The 22,993-nt window shown below is 42.9% G+C and overlaps 1 protein-coding gene across 3 annotated transcripts in view; it reads left to right on the forward strand.

Annotated features, from left to right (window-relative positions):
* The window catches only part of MELK (maternal embryonic leucine zipper kinase), a 31,636-nt gene extending 12,859 nt beyond the window's left edge, over positions 1–18,777 (forward strand). Inside the window, exons 9-18 of one of the 3 annotated variants that reach the window (XM_028712019.2) lie at positions 3,541–3,609; positions 4,683–4,781; positions 6,973–7,059; positions 10,095–10,226; positions 11,313–11,444; positions 12,726–12,933; positions 13,933–14,029; positions 14,497–14,665; positions 15,977–16,080; positions 18,164–18,777. In XM_028712019.2, coding sequence (XP_028567852.2) covers positions 3,541–3,609; positions 4,683–4,781; positions 6,973–7,059; positions 10,095–10,226; positions 11,313–11,444; positions 12,726–12,933; positions 13,933–14,029; positions 14,497–14,665; positions 15,977–16,080; positions 18,164–18,341 — 1,275 coding nt within the window. In that variant the 3' untranslated portion in view covers positions 18,342–18,777. Of the gene's footprint in view, positions 1–3,540; positions 3,610–4,682; positions 4,782–6,972; positions 7,060–10,094; positions 10,227–11,312; positions 11,445–12,719; positions 12,934–13,932; positions 14,030–14,496; positions 14,666–15,976; positions 16,081–18,163 lie in introns of all 3 variants that reach the window. The other 2 variants (XM_028712018.2, XM_077920931.1) reach the window with 2 other exon arrangements.
* Positions 18,778–22,993: the final 4,216 nt, after the last annotated feature.

Genomic DNA, 22,993 nt, shown 5'->3' on the forward strand with positions numbered 1-22,993 from the left:
CACCCAAACATTCTTTGTAGTCTGTTAGACACTATCGACTGTCTTAGCAGAATTCACCCAGGCTCTTGTATTGTGTTTCGGTCAGCCTTTTAGGAAATCTCCTAAAAGTGCTCATTCATGGCAAGAGGCCAGGGCAGCAGCTTTGGCATGCAGAAGCACTCATTCGGTTGTAAGCACCCACATGATTTAATCTGCCCAGGACAATTTCTTCTCTTGCACCTTAGCCAGGTGTGTAATTATTGTTATGCTGCATGCATTAGTCTTGGAGGTGTGGTGATTTTTCTCCCCATGTTGTGAAGTACAGAAGGTACCGGCCTTCTGTAGCATCCTCCCCCCACGCCCTGCCCCATTCCTTGCTAGGGGGCAGGGGGGAGCATATTGGTGAGAAGGCACACTCTGTATTATCTGTCTCTAGATAGGGAGTGCATTAAATCTCAGTTGTGATAAATGTTCAGGTCAGCACCTAAGAAACCTGTGCAACTGTAATTTGACACAGTGCCGATCAATTGGGCCTAATCATGCTTGGCTGTAAATCCAGCAGTGTGCCTGCAAAATGGCCCTAAGGTTTGGCCAATAGCCTGTGCTTAACTTGATCACAACTCTGCTTAGTGCTGCCACTAGGCAGGGGGTTACCTCTTACTCTGCTCAACACCTTCAGCTTTAATGGCTTCATGCTATGCATGCAGAAGGTCCTAGGTGTTGTCCCAGAATCTCTGGTAGCAGATAAGAGGCGTCTACTTTGAAACCCTGGAGAGTTGTTGCCGGTTAAAGTAGGCAGCACTGAACTTGATGGTCTACAGGTTTGATTCTGTAGAAGGCAGTCTGGGTGTTTGTGCTCTGCTGGACTTGAGGGCTTCCTGATTTGGCCTTATAATGAAAGTAGGCTATTCTAAGGCTTGGGTTAGGTAGCCAGCTGCCTCTTGTAACTTGACTTGCAGCCAATATGTGAGCTAATACTAGATAAAGTTAGATTATGCAATGTACTGCTGGCTCATACTATAGTTGTGTAATATATTAAAAAAATCTCCAATAGCACCTTAGAGACCAACTAAGTTTGTGCTGGTATAAGCTTTCGTGTGCATGCACACTTCTTCAGATTCGTATCTGAAGAAGTGTGCATGCACACAAAAGCTCATACCAAGAACAAACTTAATTGGTCTCCACGGTACTACTGAAGAATTTTTTATATATATTTCGACTGCATCAGACCAACATGGCTACCTACCTGAATATAGTTGTGTAGGCACTTCTAGATTTCTTCTGAAACAAACTCCTATGTAACTAGCTTTTAGGGATGATCTGCAGTCAACATCTTCTAGTTGTGTGAGATTTCACAGATTTCATAGATTCCCCATCCATTCCCCATCCATTTCACAGATTTCCCATCCATGTATTTTTCCTTTGAATCTAACTAGGTTTGTCTCTTCTTAACTGAAGGGTCCTAATTTAGCTTTTCCTCTACTGTAGAAGGCACTCTATGTCCTGACCTCATTTCTAGTCTTCTTTAAGGACAAAATGCAAAGATGCAGGCTTTGATAGAATTGAAAACAGCTTTGGGGAAGCAATTGATTGCATATCTCAGAATCAGGGTTCACAATACAGGAGAAGGTATGGAGGAAGGAAGTTAGCATCTGGGGAGCCTGACTTGCCTTATGACTTTGTGGTGGGCATTGAATATAAACTGGGTGTAGGGAGGGAACTAACTTTAATAATAATCACACTTCACCCTAAGGTCCCAGGGTGGGGTGTAACAATTTTAAGGACAACAATAAAAACAGTTTTAAATAGGGAAAAAATACAGTCACAGAAAGTAGGACAGGGTCCTGAAAATATACACACCAGCTGTCAAAGGCCAGGGTAAAGGCCAGCATTAGCTGGAAAATCTGTATGGAAACCCAGCCAGTAATCTAACTGCTGCATTTCGGACCAATTGAAGTTTCCGAGTCTTCTTCACACGGTGCACATTGCAATAATCAAATCTGGAAGTATAGGGGGAGCCTCTGGTAAATGAGCTCTGCATTGTTGTTCAGAAGCTCTGAAGAGGCAGGAAGACACAATCCTCCTGTTCCTCCCACTAAAGGCAGCTTTAAGTAAAGGTAAAGGGACCCCTGACCATTAGGTCCTGTCATAGCCGACTCTGGGGTTGTGGCGCTCATCTCGCTTTGTTGGCCGAGGGAGCCGGCGTACAGCTTCCGGGTCATGTGGCCAGCATGACTAAGCCGCTTCTGGAGAACCAGAGCAGCGCACGGAAACGCCGTTTACCTTCCCGCCAGAGCGGTACCTATTTATCTTCTTGCACTTTGGCGTGCTTTCGAATTGCTAGGTTGGCAGGAGCAGGGACCGAGCAACGGGAGCTCACCCCGTCACGGGGATTCGAACCGCCGACCTTCTGATTGGCAAGTCCTAGGCTCTGTGGTTTAACCCACAGCGCCACCCACGTCCCCAAAGGCATCTTTACTGTTTCCCCAAAAGCAAGGAAGGGAAACTTGAGGTTCACATGATTCTGTTGAACTCCAGCTCCCATCAGCACCAACCAGCATGGCCAGTAGCCAGGAATAATGGGAGTTGTAGTCCAGCAACTTCTGGAGGGCCACCATCCCTGCCGGGAAACAGGGTCTTAAAATCCTCACAGAGCTTGTTTCCAGTAAGCTTAAGATACCAGAGGCTATTGTAAAAAGTTTCTTTAAAAATAGATGGTTAGACTAAGAATGTATTATGCACACCAAATGACTAGGTGGGAGAAGGAAGGGGAAAGGCCCCCTAATGCCTGTAAACAAGGAGTGATTAAGATATTTTTAAGGTGTCCAGGTCTGTGGCTCAAAACTACAAGATACCTTGTGGATCTTGAGTCTTTGGATTACCCTTCTGTCGCTTACCTGGTCATCAAGCAAAATCTATTTCCTTTATAAACCTAAGTTCTCAGGAACAGCTTTCAATAGTTTCCCATCTGCTCTTCAGTAGATGGATGAGTGCTGCCCACAGATTAAAATCACTTCTAGTTTTTCACTTCCCGCCCTCTTAAATTTGACTTATCAGAAGCTAGAGAAGTAAAGCAGCTGATCAAAAACTACAGCTGTAGCCTACATTTATATTTGGGCACTAAATGTGCAGAATATCATGTCCTTGACTCATCCAGTGCAGTGAGGTGACGTCTGCAATGATTGAGTGCTATGATGCAGACTGTGGAAAGCTTCAGTCATATGGAGAATTGGGTATTACACTGGCTATTAACACTGAATTTCATTCATGCTCTTTGAGTTCACTCTTCTAAAGATGAGAGGTTTCATACTTAATTTTTTTGTCTGCTTTTGGAGTAAAATCTTGCGCTGCATAAATACCCATGTCGGTCCATTTAATGTTCCTACCAACTTGCCCAGTGGCGGTCAGGCTATGTTGCTGTTACTTTTCAGGGTCAACCCTGAAACCTAACAAGCACCCTATATTTTGCTTTGGGGGGTGGTGGTAAAAAACGGATTGGTTCAAGTGATGGCTGTTCCACTAATTCAACCAGAACTAATGCTAAAATTACTTTCTCTACAGAGGGGGAAATATGAGACACCGAAATGGCTCTCACCTGCCAGTGAACTACTGCTGCACCAGATGCTGCAGGTAATAAGAGCATAAGTGCAATGGACCAATGGTTCAGTATTCTGTCCTTACAGTGACCAACCCAGATGTCTATGGAAAGTCCACAAGCAGGATTTGAGGGCAACAGCACTCTTCCAACCCCTGATTCCCAGTGACAAGATATTCAGAGGCTTCCTGAGTCTGGCCGTGGTGGGAGAACATAGCCATTGTCAGTGACCTATAGCCTTATCCTTCATAGATTTGATTCATCCAAGTTGGTGGCCGTCTCCACATCTGGTGGAAGCAAATTCTCTTTCTGCCCCACTTCTAGTAAATGTCTTCTTTTCTCTGGAATGGTCTACTAATAGGAGCAGTGATTTAAGGAGCGTTGGTGTTTTAAGTCCACAGAGCCCTGAAAGAGGTCCATCCCGTTTTCCACAGTGGCCAGTTAGGTGCTTCCGAGAAGCCCACCATTAGGGCATGCAAGCTGGCCTTGAAGCATGCTGTCTCTGGAGGTTGCATCTATCATAGCTAATAGCTGTCAACAGCTATTCACCATGAATTTGCCTCATCACTTCTTATAGCGTTGCACCTTTATTATCTAGAGAGCAGGGAAATACATGAAGGCTTCAGCTTGGGTCGCTTGAGTAAAAAGCAACTACTGTTCTTCCTTTTACCCCACCTTGTCTTTAAAAAGGGGGGAAATCCCAAGCTGCTTAACAAAAGTGGGAAATTAAGATGGATGTGACCAGACTCTCTCCTGCCAGTTGCAGGGATGCAAGTTACTGATCCTTGTTCCTCACCCAGACATCACAATGGTACTCACAGCATTTTACAGTTTTACAGTTTCTTAACATAGTAAAGCAAATGAATGGAACATTACACCCCTGAAATCAGGGCTGATGGAATGGTTTTTTCCTGTTATCCGGAACAGGAACTTCATGATAGTTTTCAGGACAAACCTTCAGACATGTCTTGGAAAAACTATGTTTAGCCTTTTGCTTAACTGCACAGCTCCATCCTTATAGCAGAGGATTGCTAAAATATATGGTACAGATATTTATTCTGATTAAAGTAACTGTTTCTTGAAATGCACCTCTACTTTTACCCACTAGGTGGACCCAAAGAAACGGATTATGGTTAAGCATCTCTTAAGTCACCCGTGGCTCATGCATGGCTACTCATTTGCTGTCCAGTGGCAAAGTAAATACCCTGTGAGTAAACGAATTCATCTGAACAAGAGCAATATAACAAAGCTGAACTTAGGCTAATGTGGCATGGTAACAAGGTGAAGTTTCTCTCCTAAATGGAACACTAAACTGAATCTTCTAGGCCTTTCACAGAGTGTTGTGTGTTTAAAAGAGTTCAGAATTCTTGTAGTGAAAGAAATCAGTGTTCTTGCATGATGCAGCCAGCTGCTCAGCCTTTTGTGTACTGTCTGCACCAGTGGTTAATGCAAGTCTCCTGTGGGTTTCTAGACTGAGCTCAAGAGCAAGCCACACCTTTATTCTGTACATGCGTACCATTATGAAGTTTTAAAGAGCATATGCAACACACTTAACAATGAGCCATATATGTGTATCTGTGTCAAAACAACCTGATTTGACTGGAATCCAACAGCAGTGATGAGAGAGATATGACATTATTATTTTATACATATTATATAACTAAATTGCCGTTGCCTTTTTTCCTCTTTAGTCAGCATTGAACACATGAGCATATAGCTCAGTGGTGGGGACCTTCTGGCCCATAGGTCTAGCTAGATCCACCAGTCTGCTCCCCGCAAACCACACCGACCTTCTGCTTCTGATGCCATGCCGGATGTCGGGTGCAGGAAATTTCAAGCCACAACTAATAATGAAGAAGTGTGCTCGCAATTCTTCCTTTGTATTCCTGACTCTAAGCCAGGAGTGAAATGGATCTTCCTTTGCAGATGTGTCCTGAGCCAACGAAAGCCTGGCAAAGTGACCTGCAATAGGGGAGAGCTATTCATTGAATTCAGACATAGATACATACATAGGAAGCTGCGGATTGACTTTGTCCATCTAGCCTGGCATGGTTTGTTCTGACCAGCAGAGCCTCTCCAGAGTGTTGAGCGGAGACCTTTCTGTGCAGCTTGGTTCTCCAGTTGTACAGCTAGGGAGAGGAAGGTGCTCCAGAAGGTCATAACCACAGCCCAAAGGATTATTGGTCATCCTCTCCCATCTTTGGAAGAACTGTACGGTTCCCGTTGTCTTAGGAAAGCAAATAACATCCTGCAGGATTCATCTCACCCGGGACACAGTCTGTTTGCACTACTGCCTTCTGGCAGGAGATATAGAAACATCAAGTCAAGGACAAATAGACTGAAAAACAGTTTCTATCCAAGAGCTGTGGCCTTTTTGAATGCTGTAACTCGATAGTGTGACCTGGGAGTTTGATGGGTGTTGGTGTGGGTGTGGCTGGAATGTGGTTTGTTTGGTTGTTGTTGTTGTTTTGCTTTTGTTGTTTTTAAGGGATGGCATCCAATTTCGTTGCACTTGTGCAATGTTGCACTTGTGTAATGACAATAAAGAATCCTATTCTATTCTATTCTATTCTATTCTATTCTATTCTATAAGGAGCAGGTCCATTTGAAATCTAGTGGATGCTGTGCTTGCATATAGGCGATGAGCCCGACGAAATTATTCACACCGGCCACTGCCCATTGAGTGTCACTGTTTCTCTATACTAGAACATTCTACCTTTATTTATGCTTGGCTACATATACTTAAACATATTTTGTTTCGATTCTTCCCTCCCGGACTGCAAAGTAAAAGTATGCTGTAGCACCAGGCACAATAGGAGATCATCCAGAATTGGTTTCAATCCAGAAATAACTGCTAGTGAGAACAAGCTGAGACATACTAGCTCTCGACATCTAAACATCTGACACTATATCGATTCTGCTGAGTGAACTATGAAGAATACACAAAACAGGGCTGCAAAAACTAATAGGAAATTGAACTCTTGACTTCAGAAATGCTTGCCCTGTTCCAAATATTTATATTTTCTCACCATTTTAAGTGGAGGGTCCTCTCCCCACCTCCAGCTCTAAAGTGTGCAGATGACTAGTGTTAATAGATACCAACATGATGCTATGCATTATTATGTAGTCCTGTAAATGATTCCCCATGGGTATTTTGCAATCAAGGATTACAGACCACTTGGGTATTTTTTTTCAAACAAAATTGTGTAAATAAGTACGGGGGCAGGTATACTTAAAAGCAAAATGTTCTGGAGATCTGACAGTTAAGAGTAGACATAGTGATCCAATGGAAAAGCGTGTGGTGGGAAAGAGCCAGCAGTGTGCAGGTCTTTAAAAATGAGGGTGGGTGTATCGGCAGCTTTAACACCAATATTTAAACAGATCTTTTTCCCTCCCAGCTTGGGCGTCTTGATGAAGACTGCATAACAGAACTTTCGGTGTATCACAAATGTAGCAGAGAAAGTATGGCAGAGATGATTTCAGAGGTAATGTTTGACTTTAATAATAATTCCTGGGAGATTTAGTTGTTCATACATCTAATATTCAATCCTGTAGAGTGTGTCTCAAAACTAACATCTCTATTTTAGAACTACGTAGTTTAAGCCCTCTAATACATCTGTGACTGTAGCTGCCTCAAACTCTAAATTTAGAACGGTTACTGAATAGATTGGTTCACTGCTAACAGTCATCCACTGCAGTGAAGGGCTGGGAGAGGGTTAGGGTTTTTCAAGACTTTACTCTTGGTCATGGGTAGGCAACCTAAGGCCCGGGGGCCGGATCTGTCCCAATTGACTTCTAAATCTGGCCCGCATGAGTAGAATGTGCTTTTATTTAAAGTGCATCTCTGGGTTATTTGTGGGGCATAGGAATTAGTTCATTTATATATATTTTCCAAAATATAGTCTGGCCCCCCACAAGGTCTGAGGGACAGTGGACTGGCCCCCTGCTGAAAAAGTTTGCTGACCCCTGCTCTTGGTTCTTGTGCTGGGAGACATGAGCAGCTGAGTCCAGGCACCTTACACCTTAAGCCACCAGTACAGCTCCCATACTAATTATTTATCTCTGCTGTGCTGCAGCGCTTCCTGTATGGTGGCATTTTCTTGAACTGCAGCTTTTCAGCCTGCTATGGACATGTGATTTGGTTAGCTCTCTCTATGGTTTTTACTTCCAGTTATAACCAAAGTTCCTCAATATGTTAATCATCTGCGGGTGTTAATAGCACAGACCATCCATCTCATCTGGAACTTCATATCAAACCTGCCTTTGACTCATGGCTATCTTCTGAACATGTCATCTGCCTCTAGCCTGCTCTACCTTTGTCTACCTTTGCCAGAATCAGCCCCTAGTTTCAGCCTGTCACAAAACTAGGCTCCAGCCTATGAGAGACTTGCTGAAGAAACCCAAGTTTATACCTTAAACATGACCAGAATCATTTGTCAGACACATATTGTATTTTTCGCTCTATAAGACGCACCAGACCACAAGACGCACCTAGTTTTTGGAGGAGGAAAACAAGAAAAAAAAATATTCTGAATCTCAGAAGCCAGAACAGCAAGAGGCATCACTGCGCAGTGAAAGCAGCAATCCCTCTTGCTGTTCTGGCTTCTGGGATAGCTGCGCAGCCTGCATTCGCTCCATAAGATGCACACACATTTCCCCTTACTTTTAGGAGGGAAAAAGTGAGTCTTATAGAGCAAATAATACGGTACTTTTCTGAACAAGCTTCTTTGGAGCGACAGAGTTCAATGAAGATAACAACTGAAAACAACTGGAACTCTACAGAAGTACATAACTTGATATGTTGGCTATGAACAGAAGTAACATTCCTTATGTCATGTTTCCATCTGAAGAACTCATTCAAGATTTAGATGCATTGGGACGCTTGGAAAATGTGTATCTTTAACCTCATTGTTTCTTTAGCCTCACTGTTTGAGTTTTGTTTATGACACTAACATACAAATACTTGGAATAAGTTTCTTGCTGGTACTTTTTTGGTGAGATCAACAAATTTGCAGTTCTGCTAGCCAGCAGCAGCAAACCTGTCTGAAGAAGTGCCTTTTGTATGCTTCTGCAATGGAGCATACACAAAAATTAATGATAAAGTGCAGATACTCACATTCTGTGTACTGTACACTAAATTATATCTTTGATTTAGAATTTAATCTGATTAGATCTGATCTTTGAAACACTGGCTTAAGTTGTCTTCAAGTTATTTACTATTAAAAGAATGTTTTCCATATCAGCCATGAAATCCATATTGCAGAGGATGCCAGGTATCAGGCCAGGCCAATTGGTTCGCAAAGGGTGATAGGTGTGCTCTTTGGCCTCTCTCAGAGCATACTCTAGCAGTTTCCAACATCTACGTTGCCTGAAATAAATGTTGGTGAGCAATAATCTGACTCTTCAGGGAATTGTTCTCATCACTGATCTCGCTGAAGAACCTGATAGGCTTCTGAGGGAACCACCGGATTCCCCTTAACACAGTTCAAAGCCACTGATATAAGCAATTGGTCTCGTGCAAATATCCTCGTCAATAGACTTTACCAGTTGTAAATAGAAATTCTTGTGTTTTGCATCTCTTAAGAAGAGCTTGCAGATCTAAATTGTTGCTGCTCAGGCAGCATCTTCATGGCAATCAGCTGCTTATTTCATGGTAAGAATTTGCATATTTCATGGCACATTGACTCGGAAGTACGGACTATTCTACAATTATAAAATTAATGCAGTAGAGGTTTGAAGCAGGAGGTGAATTTCACAGAAATCTGTGATCATAATGGTGGGGGGAGACGAATTAATGGAGTTTTGAATCTAAATTGCTAAACTTATTTCAGATGGGCATGAACATGGCTAGGGTTTTTAAAGGGTTTTTTCCCCCAAAGTTGTTGAAAAGGCAAAAGCAAGAGATGTATAAACCTAATTTTTCAGATAATTATGTTCGGTTCTATAATAAGACAAAAATTGTTTTAGAACTAGCCTATATATTCAGAACTGTGACATCTCCTTCCCTTCAAGAAAAAAAGAGGAGGGGGATTTTTAAGTGTGGAAGGAGAAGGCACTGGCTGAGGAGCCTTTTCTGGTGCTTTTTGAGGAAAGAATTTATGTTCTGAAATCTTTCTAGTTGCTTCCTTATTCCACCATCTGGCACTGCAAGATTCCCTTCACTTAGCATAGGACTCCCTTGCCTTTTCTCCAATTTTCCTTTTTTTAAATCTCTGTCCTGGAGTTCTGCTCGGATAAACTTTTTGGTATGAGGGTACCAGTGACAACATGCCTTTTACGTTCTCTTGTGTAAAAACCCATTGACTATATTTGGAAGGAGAAGTTTACAAAAATTATGTGCTGAACACAATGAAGTTACAGTAAGGTGTTCTTTAAAAGGTGGGGTAAAAAATACTTAGATGATATGCAGTTTAAGCTCTTCTGGAATGTGGCATTGATTTTAGGTACGTCCACCCTCCACTGTCCCCTGCTTTTCAAGAAGATGGCTGAGAAAGTAACCCAGATCTGTTTGTATTCTTAGTGGAAATATGATCATGTGACTGCAACATACCTTTTGCTTCAATCAAAGAAAGCACATGGTAAACCTGTTCGTCTAAGGATTCCAAATGTAATGGCAGAAGGTGCTAGCATCACTCCATCCAGAGAACAGAAGGTGTGTGATTCATATTTGTCCTAAAGCTTGCAGTGTTTTCACTCCCCGCCCCCCCAATGAATGGTGCAGCTAAACAAGCTTTTGCTGGGTGTTTTGACTTGGCAGCAAGTAGTATAATGAAATTTCAGCTATAGAGTGAACTATTTATTTATGAAAATATTTTTACACCCCATATCATAACATACCAGGAGGGTATGCAATAGTAAAACATAAAACAAAATTAAAAACAATACAAATAATTATTAAAGTGACCGGGTAGTCAATTTTTTTTTGAAAAATGGCTACAAAGGTTTAGAATGAAGTGTCTTCAATAGATGGAAGTCAAAAGTGAGAATGCTTGATGAATCTCTCCTGAAAGGGTGTTCCACAGCATGGGGCTGACAACGTTAACTTCCAGTTGAGGTCAGTTGGGTCACTGTTACATTGGAGACAGCTCATAACACTTCTCTAGAGCTAGAACCCAGAGAAGGGACTGAAGGCACAGGATATCCCTATGTTTAAATCTAAGCAAATCTCTGCCTGCATGGATGGGAGATTGCTTGGCAGTGCTATCTGAGTGGGTATGACCTTTTGAAAGGAAGGGTGTGACAGAAGTATCAAAAATAAAATGGGTTTTAGCCACAGAACCATCCAAACGCAAAGTGCTGTTTCCTCTTTGAAGCAGGCTGTATTGTCCAAGCCTTCATTACAGTGGAACCAAGGCAGGCTTGAATGTTATGATTTGCCAGATGCTACTGAAGGACATTCCTAATATGGATGATGCCTTGTCCGAGGATCAGACAAGGTCCTCTGAAGCCTTTTGCCTCCCCTCCAAGGGGAGGAGTCATCCCTCTCTCCAGAATGACCAAGTGGTAGGAAGACAGCTTAATGCTGAACCACGGGAACTGAGTTGAACCACTCAGTTCAGCATGGTATGCTTGTCATTCACTAAGCTTTTCCTTTAACCTCACTGAAACAAATAAGTGCGGGTAGCCAAAAGGCTGGATTATTATTATTTTTGTAATGTCTTTGAGACATTTAGAATTAACTGAGAAGGGTTTTGAAAGTGCACTCGTTTAATGAAATGAACTATACCTCTTTGAACAGGTTTTCAAAAAGGCCCTGTCTTACGACGGTAATCTAGATGGGAATGAAATGGCATGTGGCTTTGGATCCATGGAATTCCTAGCCTGTTGTGAGGAATCTCAGCCTGTTTGCAATACACCCAAAACAAACCAGGTATCTTGTACATATTAACTAAATGATAGATTTTTTAAAAAAATATATATGCTTGCCTCTGATGTTTAAAACATTGGTATTGGCTTAGAGGTTGTGGCTTACCTAAAACAGCTTGTGCCTGAGATACTGTGAGAGGTGGGCATTGCTATCAGTTAGGTATGACCTACTTCTGTAGACCATGAGAGAAGAAAAAGCATATTTAGCATGGGTGGAATAGCCCGGTGGTATCTGGTTCCAGTAAGGAAGGAGGTAGTTCAATAGTAGAGCATATGCTGTGTGTACAGAGTCCCAAGTGCAATTCCCGGTGCCTCCAGGTGGAGATGAGAAAGAGTCCTGTCTGCAACCCTAGAGACTTGCTGCCACTGAGTCTAGGCTAGGGGTAGCCAATGTGGCACCCTCCAGATGTTGTGGATAAGTCCCATCAGCCTGAATCACTACAGCCAGTGCTTGGAGATGAAGGGCGTTGTAGCCTGCAACATCTGGAGATCACAGTGTTGGCTCTGTCTCTGGTGTATACCATACTGAGCTAGGTGGCTTAATGGACTGACTGTAAGGCAGCTTCCATAGTTTGTTGGGGAGCATCTGATGCCTTAGCATTGTTGAACTTAAGCAGGTGTGGCCTAGTCAATGTCTGGTGGAGACCAAACATAAGTACCTTTGAGCTTTCCCAAAGAAGAATGGGATGGTTCCAGTGCAGAGTAAGTGGCACTGGGCATTGTTAGGCTAACATTAGCATCATGTAACGGGAAGTTACAGAACTTGGGTGATGTGTTACGGGGCTATTCATGGCAGGAGTGCAAATAGCGACAAGACGAGTCAAATAAAAACCTTAACCAATGCTTGAATTGGCTGTGAACAACTTGGCATTGGCAAAGGTCCGGGATAGTGTTGGATTGATGGAAAATACAGGCAACGACCCTTCTCATTCTCCACTAATCAATTACAAGGTGTGATCAGATACACCCCTTGTAGCAGTAGTTGAACATTTCTGTCTCTTCTTGCAAAAAGGCAGTGAGAGAACACATGTGTGCCTCTGTGTAAAAGTCAAATGGTGTCATGTAAGGGGTGAGAGAAAATGGATCATTTAACATACATCAGGTACAGATAATCCTGCCTTGTTAGGCCAAGCTGTGTCTAATGAAGACAATAAGTTGCCAACATGCCTGTGATGGCTTGGGTCATGGCCTGCTGTGAACAGTATACTGATCTGCACGTGTGACTTGTCTGGGATGGGGGAAATAGGTTCCCTTCCTCAAAATATTTTCTTTTGAAAAGCCTCAGTTGTTCCTGGATGGTGGAGAGTTCACTCCGCCTCTGCTTCCTGTGCCAAGGAGAAGAGCCTCCAAGAAGCATGCCAACAAAGAAAACTCTGGTGCTTGTTCTACGGCAAAGCCAGAGCCATTTGTTCTTCCCCCTCCAAAGACACCAGCTTGGGTCATGAATGAGAAGAGAGTGCTCACAACGCCAAATCGTGCATTTCTACCTGAAGGTATGGCTTGGAAATGAGCAGGGATTGCTGTTGGAAACAGAAAACTGTTAACAAATACTATTTATTTTTATTGGACAGGATTTACCACTTAATTTCCAAAACTCCAGGCAGTTTACATGAAACAAATACTAGATTGGAGGATGGGGCTCGAGGCAGTAACTACAGGTTAACATCTGACACTGGGGTGTGTGGAATTGTTGTGTTCTAGACTTCCTGCTTCATGGTGTATTGGAGCACTGTGTCCAGTTCTTGCTCTAGGTTATCTTGCCTTTAGGCCAAATAACAAAACAGCACTTCTGTACCTATCCTTCCCGGGAGGGGTATTACAAGGGGGCATGAGCAGGAAGCCCTAATTAATCAATTATCTTACTGACGGTACTTTGTAACAAGGCCTGCTGTGCAGAAGTGGGTGGGTGGGTAGGATAGCTCCTTACTCTGTACCTATTTTAATAAACCTGTAACAGTTTGCTCAAGGTATTTCCACAACTGCTTTTAAAAAAAGTATTTCATTGTATTCATAATTATTAGGCTGTTGAAAACTACTGTGCAGTTAGCTAAACACTTCTGACTTTCTATCACATCTTTTTGTGTTGGCCAGCAGAATAACTATTAGTTGAAACTGCATACTTCCCAAGCCCAACTCCACTACCATCAATTCAGCTTCTTGTTTGTGTTTAGAATCCCTTCCTTCTAATCTCTTTTAAAATCCACCCTCTGCTCTGATCTGGGACTGATAACCCATTCAGTATTCTTCTTTGGGGGGAGTGGGGTATTTCCTTCTGGGGGTTCCACTGAGGATGCTTGGTCCTTTCCAGGCTGTTTGGTTAGGGGAGGAGCCTTGCATTTACAAACTGATTTTGCAGCGGGGGGTGGGGGGAATACTCAAGAATGGCTGTTTTTGTACCAAAGTAAGAAAATAATGGGATTAAGCATGGGACTACGAAGGGCTGATAATGCATCTTTCTAAATAGACTCAAAACTGGGTGGTGCTTCTTGCAGAGAGAAGTCAAGCAGCCACCAGTGAGACCCCAGTTAAGCTGCCATCTTCTGCAAAACCGTGTGAATTAGAAGCTGGAGTCATTAGCCCTGAGAGAAGGTAAATGTCCGGTTAACTTGAGCATATTCAGGTAGTCTATTGTACAATCTTAATCCTTGTATTGATGGGGGAAAGCTTTTTGCAATGGCATCTGTTTGCTCTGTTATAACCTATTTAAATCCGTTCCTACATTTACCAACAAATATTAAAAAGCTGCAGAAAAAAAAATCTTACATTACACACTTCAGTAGTCTTGGATGCATTCCTGTTTTCCATAATTAAAATTCACTCTTGTGCCCCCAGAGAATTGGAGCATATATACAACTCGCTCTCAAAATCCCAAATTACTGTTGTGCAGCAGGTCCTTTTAGCCATGTATTTTGTCAGTTTTCCCTTTCTCTCCTCTTCCTTCCCTCCGCCCCCACAAAAGAGCAGAAGCTGAAAGACCTTTTTACTGATGTATCTAAAAACTGTCAATTCCCAGCCACTGAAAACAACTGTGCACTTGCTATCTCTGAACATGACAGGTGTCGCTCAGTGGAAGTGGACTTGAACCAAGCTCATTTTGAAAGTGGTCAAAAGAGAAAAGGAACCAAGATGTTTGGGAGCCTTGAAAGAGGCCTGGATAAAGTTATTACAATGCTTACACCAAACAAAAAGAGAGGCTCAACCAAAGATGGTCCAAGGAAATTAAAGGTAAGTTTGCTGAATTTCCTGGGATTTCTTTTACTGATTAAACTATCAGTGATGTATCAGTAAGCAAACATCCCTGTTTGGGCTGTGGAGGTCTATGGCTATGATTCCCCAAGCCTCAAGCTCTCACTGTACTGGAGACATTGTGGCTGTTGTTTTTTTAAAGTCTAATAAAGTGGTGTCTCATCCTGGAATAGCTAACTGGGTAGGGGGGGACTAGTGGTATCCATCTCTGCAGTGTGCAGACTTGGAGCAGCTACTGTATAATGCTTAAACACCATCTGCACATGACACCCTAGACTGAGTTGCCTTGTCTTCCAAGCTTTTCAAATGCGCCCCCAGCACTAATGGAAAACTTTCTGTTTTTGTGCTGCACTTAAATTCACAGCCCAGTAAGCTTTCTCGTTGCTGAAAAGGCTAAATTTGGAAGGTTACTTGCAGATCTAAGTCCAAATGATGGCCAGCTTTAGCAACTATCAACTTTTGGAATTCGGTTGCAGAGATTCAGCTACAGCTGAATACCCTTGTTCTACTAAATGACTCTTGCCATGGAGCCTGCCTGATCCAGGCCACACAAAAAGCTGACGAAGGCCCAAATGCCATGCTTAACAAGTAGTAGGCAAGTAGGTGCCAGTTCTGTGATGCTTGCAGGGGATTTCACGTCATGGATCAAAACTTCTGAGTTCTTTCACTTTTAAAGTTCAAGGTGCAAATGGCAGCGAATATGATAATGGCTAGAACAGTAAGAAACTTTATTTCAGTAAAGCGAGGCCTCAGCTTCATAGAAATCATTTGGATGGGGCTTCCTTGCAGGTGTTGGGAATGTCAAACAAATGTCTATGGACTTTTGTGCCTAAAGGTCTGGCATGAAACATTGAATTTAAACAAAAGAGAACCTTAAGGCCTTATGCCTAGTTAAAGCCTACTAAACATGCTGGGAAGAATGGTTCTTCCAGTACTTTGAATGGCACTTATGTAGCAAAGAACAATGTTTTGAAGCAGAGGAAATGGCCTTATACCAAGCCAGAGCATTGGTCCATCTACGCAGCTCAGGATAGGCCGATTTGACTGGCAGCGGCTCTCCAGGATCTCAGATGGTGATCTCTCCCAACCCTGCCTGGACATGGATTGAATCTCGGATCTTCTGTGTACAAAGCAGGTGTTCTGCCATTAAGTCAAAGCCATGGACCACTAAGACTCATAACATCTTTCTCATCCTCTCCTTCTCCTTTCTTTCTGAAATAATGTAGCTGGTGTTTGAACGTGAAATGCAGAATTGTGTCCTAAACGTGCACCAAATGTGTTGTTCTCTAGGCTCATTACAATGTGACCACAACAAACCTATTAAATCCAGATGAGCTGTTGAAGGAAATAATTGCAATCCTTCCCAAAAAGCAAGTTGATTTTGTACAGAAGGGGTAAGTGTAAATATTCATTCGTTATTTCAGTCTGGTATCTTTGTCAGATAATTTCTCCTCGATCCTCCAACAAGCTGCTATCTTGCTCATTCTACATTAGAATTGTGGCCTGGTTTGCATGTTGCACTAAACCATAGTTTTATTTTAACTATGCTTTAATGTGAACGAGCAGTTAGTTGGCACCCTGCTGAAATTACATGTACTTAGCTCTTTCCTGCTTCTGCTGCTGGGAAGCGAGCCATGGTTTGGCTTGTCACCCAGACCTGCACTCATGGTTTATTTCTCCCCAAACCAAGTTGCAATTTAATGAGTGCAATCAACCACTTGGCAGAAAGAACATTTTCTTGATATCTTTCTAAAGGACACATCACAGTCAATTTTTAAAATATGTGTGCCTTTGTCTCGTGGCACCATTTTTCTTTCTCTTTTTTAAAGGCATGGTCCCCATCTTGATTGATCATTAACTGAGTCAGTTACTGATCAAACGAATGTAAGCAGCCTTAATAACCTCAAGTGGAGAAGTGTCACACTCAAAGGGCCACAATCAATGTCACAGCTTGTAAATCAATACCTTCCTCTACTGGTTTGTCTTATGAGCTGCCTGATAAAACACTGAGCATCAGGTCAGACGACAGAATCAGCAGAACTAAGTCAAAATGCTATCCCCCTGCCCCACAGTACCCCTTCAGGCGGGTGGCATGTTAGTGCCCCCTTGTGGGGGGGGGGGGGCGGTGGCTTTCCTGCATAAAGAGCTAGAAAGTCAGGGACGGTTTCTTTTCAAAGGGTGGGTGGATGCATTCAGTACATAGAGCTCCCAACCTGTATCTCCACTAGAGCTGGGCAATATCTGCTTTTCAACATTGTGATATATCAGCAGCTAAATATTGCAACAGCATCTTAAAAAGCAGAGACATCACCTTGCCAACAAAGGTCCATATAGTTAAAGCTATGGTTTTCCCAGTAGTGGTGTATGGAAGTGAGAGCAGGACCATAAGGAAGGCTGATCGCCAAAGAATGGATGCTTTTGAATTATGGTGCTGGAGGAGACTCTTGAGAGTCCCATGGACTGCAAGAAGATCAAACCTCTCCATTCTGAAGGAAATCAGCCCTGAGTGCTCACTAGAAGGACAGATCTTGAAGCTGAGGCAACCAATACTTTGGCCACCTCAAGAGAAGAGAAGACTCCCTGGAAAAGACCCTGATGTTGGGAAAGATGGAGGGCACAAGGAGAAGGGGACGACAGAGGACGAGATGGCTGGATAGTGTTCTCGAAGCTACCAGCATGAGTTTGACCAAACTGCGGGAGGCAATGGAAGACAGGAGTGCCTGGCGTGCTCTGGTCCAGGGGGTCATGAAGAGTCAAACAACAACAACAAATATTGCTATGTACTGATATATCATGATGTCTGAAGTTGCAAGCCCCCATACCACTCTGGCTCCCACAAGCAAGGAGCTAAATGTGGGTTTGATCAACTGAGGAGCGGGCAGCCTCCCACCCACCCCATAGCTGATCAAGTCCCCAGAGGGGGGCTTCTTTAAATTGTTCCACTGAGGTGCAGCTGGCTGTGCACCTGCCCACCCCTCAGCAGAGCAGTCAAAACAAGCTGTGACAACACCATCCTGCCCTCCTGCTCACGGGAGCCAGAGGCAGGGGCTTGATCAGATGAGAAGCAGGCTTCCTTAAACTGCCCGCTTCTCAGCTGATCAAGGCAATTTTAGCTGGCGATATATTGCGGCTTCTTGGCTGCCACCAGCACAGTGCAGGTAGGCAGGCAGACTAGAATGAGGTGGGCTGTGCTGGTGGTGACCAGGGAGCCGCAATGTATCGCCTGCTGAAAAAGTCTGAAACTGATATTGCGGTTTGACCATCAGACTGGTTTCCAACAATTACTTGTAATATTGCCCAGCTCTAATCTCCACATCTTAGAAAAAACCTTTCCCACTTTATTCTACCGACTGAATGTACCGGCTGCCCAGTAGATCGTGTGCAGAAAAGTTGGCTCTTGTCACTAGAATTATTTCCCCTGCAATCCCTGACTTGTAAGTACCTGAACTAATTCCCCCTTTCCTTTGTCTTACACAGCTATAAACTGAAGTGCCAGACCCAGTCAGACTTTGGCAAAGTGACAATGCAGTTTGAGCTGGAAGTTTGCCAGCTGAGCAAACCTGAAGGCGTGGGCATTCGGAGGCAGCGGCTGAAGGGAGACGCCTGGGTCTACAAAAGACTAGTGGAAGATATCCTATGTAGCTGCAAGCTATAACTCTTGGTTCACGGTGAGAACATGGACAGTTTTAACCAACCTAAGCCATGTTCGTTTTAGTTGTTAGTAAGCTTGCCTAATCTAACCCAAGGACTAGTATTTTTTTGTTTTTAAATAGGACCTCCTTTGTGAATAAACATTGACCTCCCATGTCATTATCTGCTTTTTGTACATTAATTGTTTCTTCAAATGATTGTGAACATTGAACTGCGACTTGGCAAATGCAACTTCTCAAATAGTTTTGTGACCAGCGTGCTGTCTCTCATTTGGAAAGAGGTAAAGTGTTCCAACTCTGTTTTATCACTTAACAGAAAATGAATTAGAAATTCAAGCTGCATTTACTGAAATGGCTAAACAGGGCCACAGCTATGTTTCAAGGTTCAAATTTGCTTTGTGTTCAACATCTCTAATAAATTTATAACATTCTTGTCATTCATTCATGAACCTCGTTGCTATACAATGAGCACTACAGCCGAGTTGCCCTCTTCCCTGCATCTCAGAATGTCTGTCTCATAGTCTTAAAGCAATACCATCTGGTTCATGGAGGAGCCTTGGGCAGGAAATGCCATTTAGATGGAGCAGTTTCATATGATCGAGTAAGATACAATACACTCCTCCATTAGGCAAGGCAAAGAAGCTTTTCTATGGCCTTTGCTGGCTTCAATAATAGGATTAGATAAAGGCATGGAGAATTGGTCTATCAATGGCTATGGTAGCTAAACAAATCCGTGTCTTCTGAGGCTTTGCAAGGGGGAATAGCCACTGGCCCTCAAGATACTGAATCGCAACTCCCATCATCCTTGGCCATTGACTATGCTGACTGAGCCTGATGGGAGTTGTATTCAACAGCATCTGGAGGTTCACAGTGTAGCTACCTCTGGATTATAGGATATTTGGGCAAAGCAGCTGGAGAGGGTCACTGCCTTCATTTAATTGTAAGCTCTTTGCACACTTCTGCCTAGCCACTTTTGGAAGCAGGATCCTGGATTCAACTTCTTGGACCAATGCCGAAAAAATTGGTTGAATCTTGCATCATTATGCTGTTAACTTGCAATCGTATAGCTTGATTTTTTTGTTGTTGCTGTTTTAGTCTGTATAATTTACACAATTAGGGTTCTCCCCCCCACCCCCACTTAGCCACACATGATCTTGCACCGTGAAGAATTACGGTATTCCCAATGTGATGGACCTGATCATCACACAACTGTTCAGTTTAACTGAAACAAATGAAGGCAACCTTTCTGAACCCCTGATGGTGTTGGAAAACAGTATATTCTATGGTTCTTTGCTTCCCCTTCCCTCTTCCTCTTTTAAACTAAAAACAAGCAGGGGATAATTGATTCAAGTTATCTTACACGCTCTGATGTGTGAAATAGGTTCCTCTTTTTTCAGTTATGGTGCCGATTTCCTGTGCCTAATATTCCTGGTAGAGAACGAATTACTGCAACAAAGGGATAATCGAGAAGGTGATCAAGATGCTTCTTTTGTACATCTGCTTCCGTTTCAATGTACTCTTTTTCTTAGACGGGGGGGCGGAGAGCAGTCCCACTCATTGGGCTGTCATCTTTAGAAGCTGGATTGGCGACTTCCTGGGCTTTTCCCTGTTCTGCTACTCTAGCTGTGGAATTTCTTCCTCCAGGAGGTTGATTTGATCAGGAGTGTGTGTGTGTGTGTGTGTGTGTGTGTGTGTGTGTGTGTGTGTTTCTCCCAAAGGGAGAAGGCCTTCCTCTCCTAAACCTTTTGAGCAGTACAATGTTTTAAAAGCATGCTTTACTTTTGACAGTTTTCTTGTTGTGAGATTGGATTCAGAGTTCCTGGAAGCAGAAGTCTGCTCACAGGACACTGGTACCGAATTTTCTTCCCTCTGCAGTCTTGTTCAAAGGGGAGAAGGAGCAATGGACGTACTGCAAGCCAACATTCCTTTCTGCAGGTGGCTTGCCTGTTCCTGCCAGGAGCTGCTAACAGCCGTTTTGAGATACAGTGGTACCTCGGTATTTGAACGTCTCCGTTGACGAACATTTCGGTTTTCGAACACCGTAAACCCGGAAGTAAATGCTTTGGTTTTTGAACTCGCCTCAGAAGTCGAACATGCCACACGGCTCCTGTATTGAGGCTTCCGTATTGAGGCTTCCGTACTGAGTTTTCAAACGTTTCGGAACTCGAATGGTCTTCCGGAACGGATTACGTTCGAAAACCGAGGTACCACTGTAAATGTGTCATGTTAAAAGTTTCGTGAACTGTCCCTCAGACTTCTAGAAGTTTCTGCCAAACAAAGCAAAGTGACATTTTGAGAGGCTATGGGGAGTAGGTGGGGAGGAGAAAAGGCTTGTGTTAACCATCAGAAGAGATTGTATATTTTAAAAACTCGACATTTGGAGTATAAATAAAACTACTGCGAAACAGATTTCTTTCCCGAAATCAATGGGAAGCTGAGGGTGTTAGTCTAATTATCCACCTTTTGTTTTACCTAATTAAGTCAATATATTAACCTGAGGGAATTATTGAGCTGACATGTATAATTTATGAAAATGGTGTGCGGTGTTTTCGGAAACAAACAAGTCAGGATGCCGTATGGGATGTTCAGATCGTATGTCTGAAAGCCAACAGCCATTATTGCAGGACCCAAAAAAAGATAACAAGGCTGCAGTTTGCTTCCTTTCCCATTAATACTTTTGGCAGTAGATGCTGCTGCCCAGAGCTTTAACCTGTTGATCCCTATAAAAGGTAGCAGAACTGAAGCCAGCTCTAGCAAAAGGTGTGTAACTGCTTTTTCGGTGACAAAAGCTTGTTCAGCTGGTGGCAGAAGAAGCTTAACTATACCTTAACGCTTTCTATCCATCAGACTTCCTGCGGAAAGAAAAAATACCATGTTGGGAAGAAAGGGTAGGCTGTAACACTCTCCTTGACCTGCTAGTTAATTATGTGTGAGGAGATTTTTATATGTAGCCGATTCAAACATATAATTTCCACCACCTGCAGCCTAAAGCGCTGCAGTCTACATCGTGTGATTTTTGCTGACGGTGTGTTTTAAGAGCAGCAACATCCATTGAAATGGAAAGAGATGACTAGTTCTTACCAGTTACAGTTCTACAGCAAACACCGATAGCATTTTTCCTATTTTTTAATTTTTATTTATTTATTCATTTAAAAGATATAAAACACCATTGTCTTACAACCAGTGCATCCATTCTACACCAACAACCCTCAATTATTGCACCAAGCTGCTACTTCCAACATTTATATTTAAAGGAAAACTTTAATTCTGAACTGATGTAATTTTTTTAAAGAACTGCCACATGTTTTAAGAATATGTGAGCAATTTTTTTTTAATTTATGCATCAAGACAGTAGAGAATTACAATTAAGAGCTCTAGGGATTTCTGAATGATTTGTCTAGCGATTACACAGCCATTTCAATTTAAATTAAAACTGTAACTATTTTCTAGTCTAGTAAAACTAAAAATACCTGTTTATTCAGACATAAGTCTTGCCAAGTTCAATGGGATTTACTTCCACATAGTACACAATCTACTCCAGGGAATGCAGTAAAGCTGGTCTAAGTCATATAAATAACTATACTGGAGCAGGAATTAAGCAAGCAAACCCTCAAACACCATAATATAATAAACAAAACATGAAAATACATTGTGCCATATCCTTTAATTAAAGGAAAGACATCGCATTTAACCCAAGGAACAGGTCAGGAGTCTGTGTATTTCATTCCACATCACTTTTTTAAAAGCTGAATGATAATAAACCATCTTAGTAGTGTATTTTTTAAAAACCCTCAATATAAGTTGCTCTTACAAAAAACACCAAATACTGTTTTATCTGCTAACTTTTGAAAAATGGAATTATCCTATGTCCAAACCACTGAGCCTGTTGGGCTTGCCGATCAGAAGGTCGGTAGTTCGAATGCCTGCGACGGGATGAGCTCCTGTTGTTCAGTCCCTGCTCCTGCCAACCTAGCAGTTCAGAAGCACGTCAAAGTGCAAGTAGATAAATAGGTACCACTCCGGCAGGAAGGTAAACGGCGTTTCCATGCGCTGCTCTGGTTCGCCAGAAGTGGCTTAGTCATGCTGGCCACATGACCCGGAAGCTGTACGCCGGCTCCCTCGGCCAGTAAAGCGAGATGAGCGCCGCAACCCCAGAGTCAGTCACGACTGGACCTAATGGTCGGGGTCCCTTTACCCTTTACCTTTACTAGCATGCTCTTTATGTACCATTATTATGAGGCTTTCTGTCCTCAGAATGTTCTAACAGCTCATCCTGGCCCAGTAAAAAAGCAATTCCACTAGAGCAAATCTACTAGGGCCTGGATAGAATTGGCCATTTACAGACCCTCGTTCAACAACTTATGGCAGGGGTCACTTGAGAAAACAGAGCCGCAGTCACGAAATAGCCGCCGTGATGGTGTGGCATCGCACAAATCCCTGCCACATCTAAAAGAACAGAAAGAGGCAGGACTAATTAAAACAATGCAGGCATGTTCCCTTCTCTAGGGTGTGGGTTGGGGATGGGGAGATGGATGGGTACCTATATCAGCCACGGCTGAGCTTGTTCACAGAACATATTTCTGCAGCTCTCCTCTGCTCAGAACAGAAAGGAGGATGGGTGTATATTTCTGGCATCTAATAAAACTATGCTTGGGAT

Source organism: Podarcis muralis, chromosome 17 (assembly GCF_964188315.1).
Source record: "Podarcis muralis chromosome 17, rPodMur119.hap1.1, whole genome shotgun sequence".
Classification (NCBI taxonomy): domain Eukaryota; kingdom Metazoa; phylum Chordata; class Lepidosauria; order Squamata; family Lacertidae; genus Podarcis; species Podarcis muralis.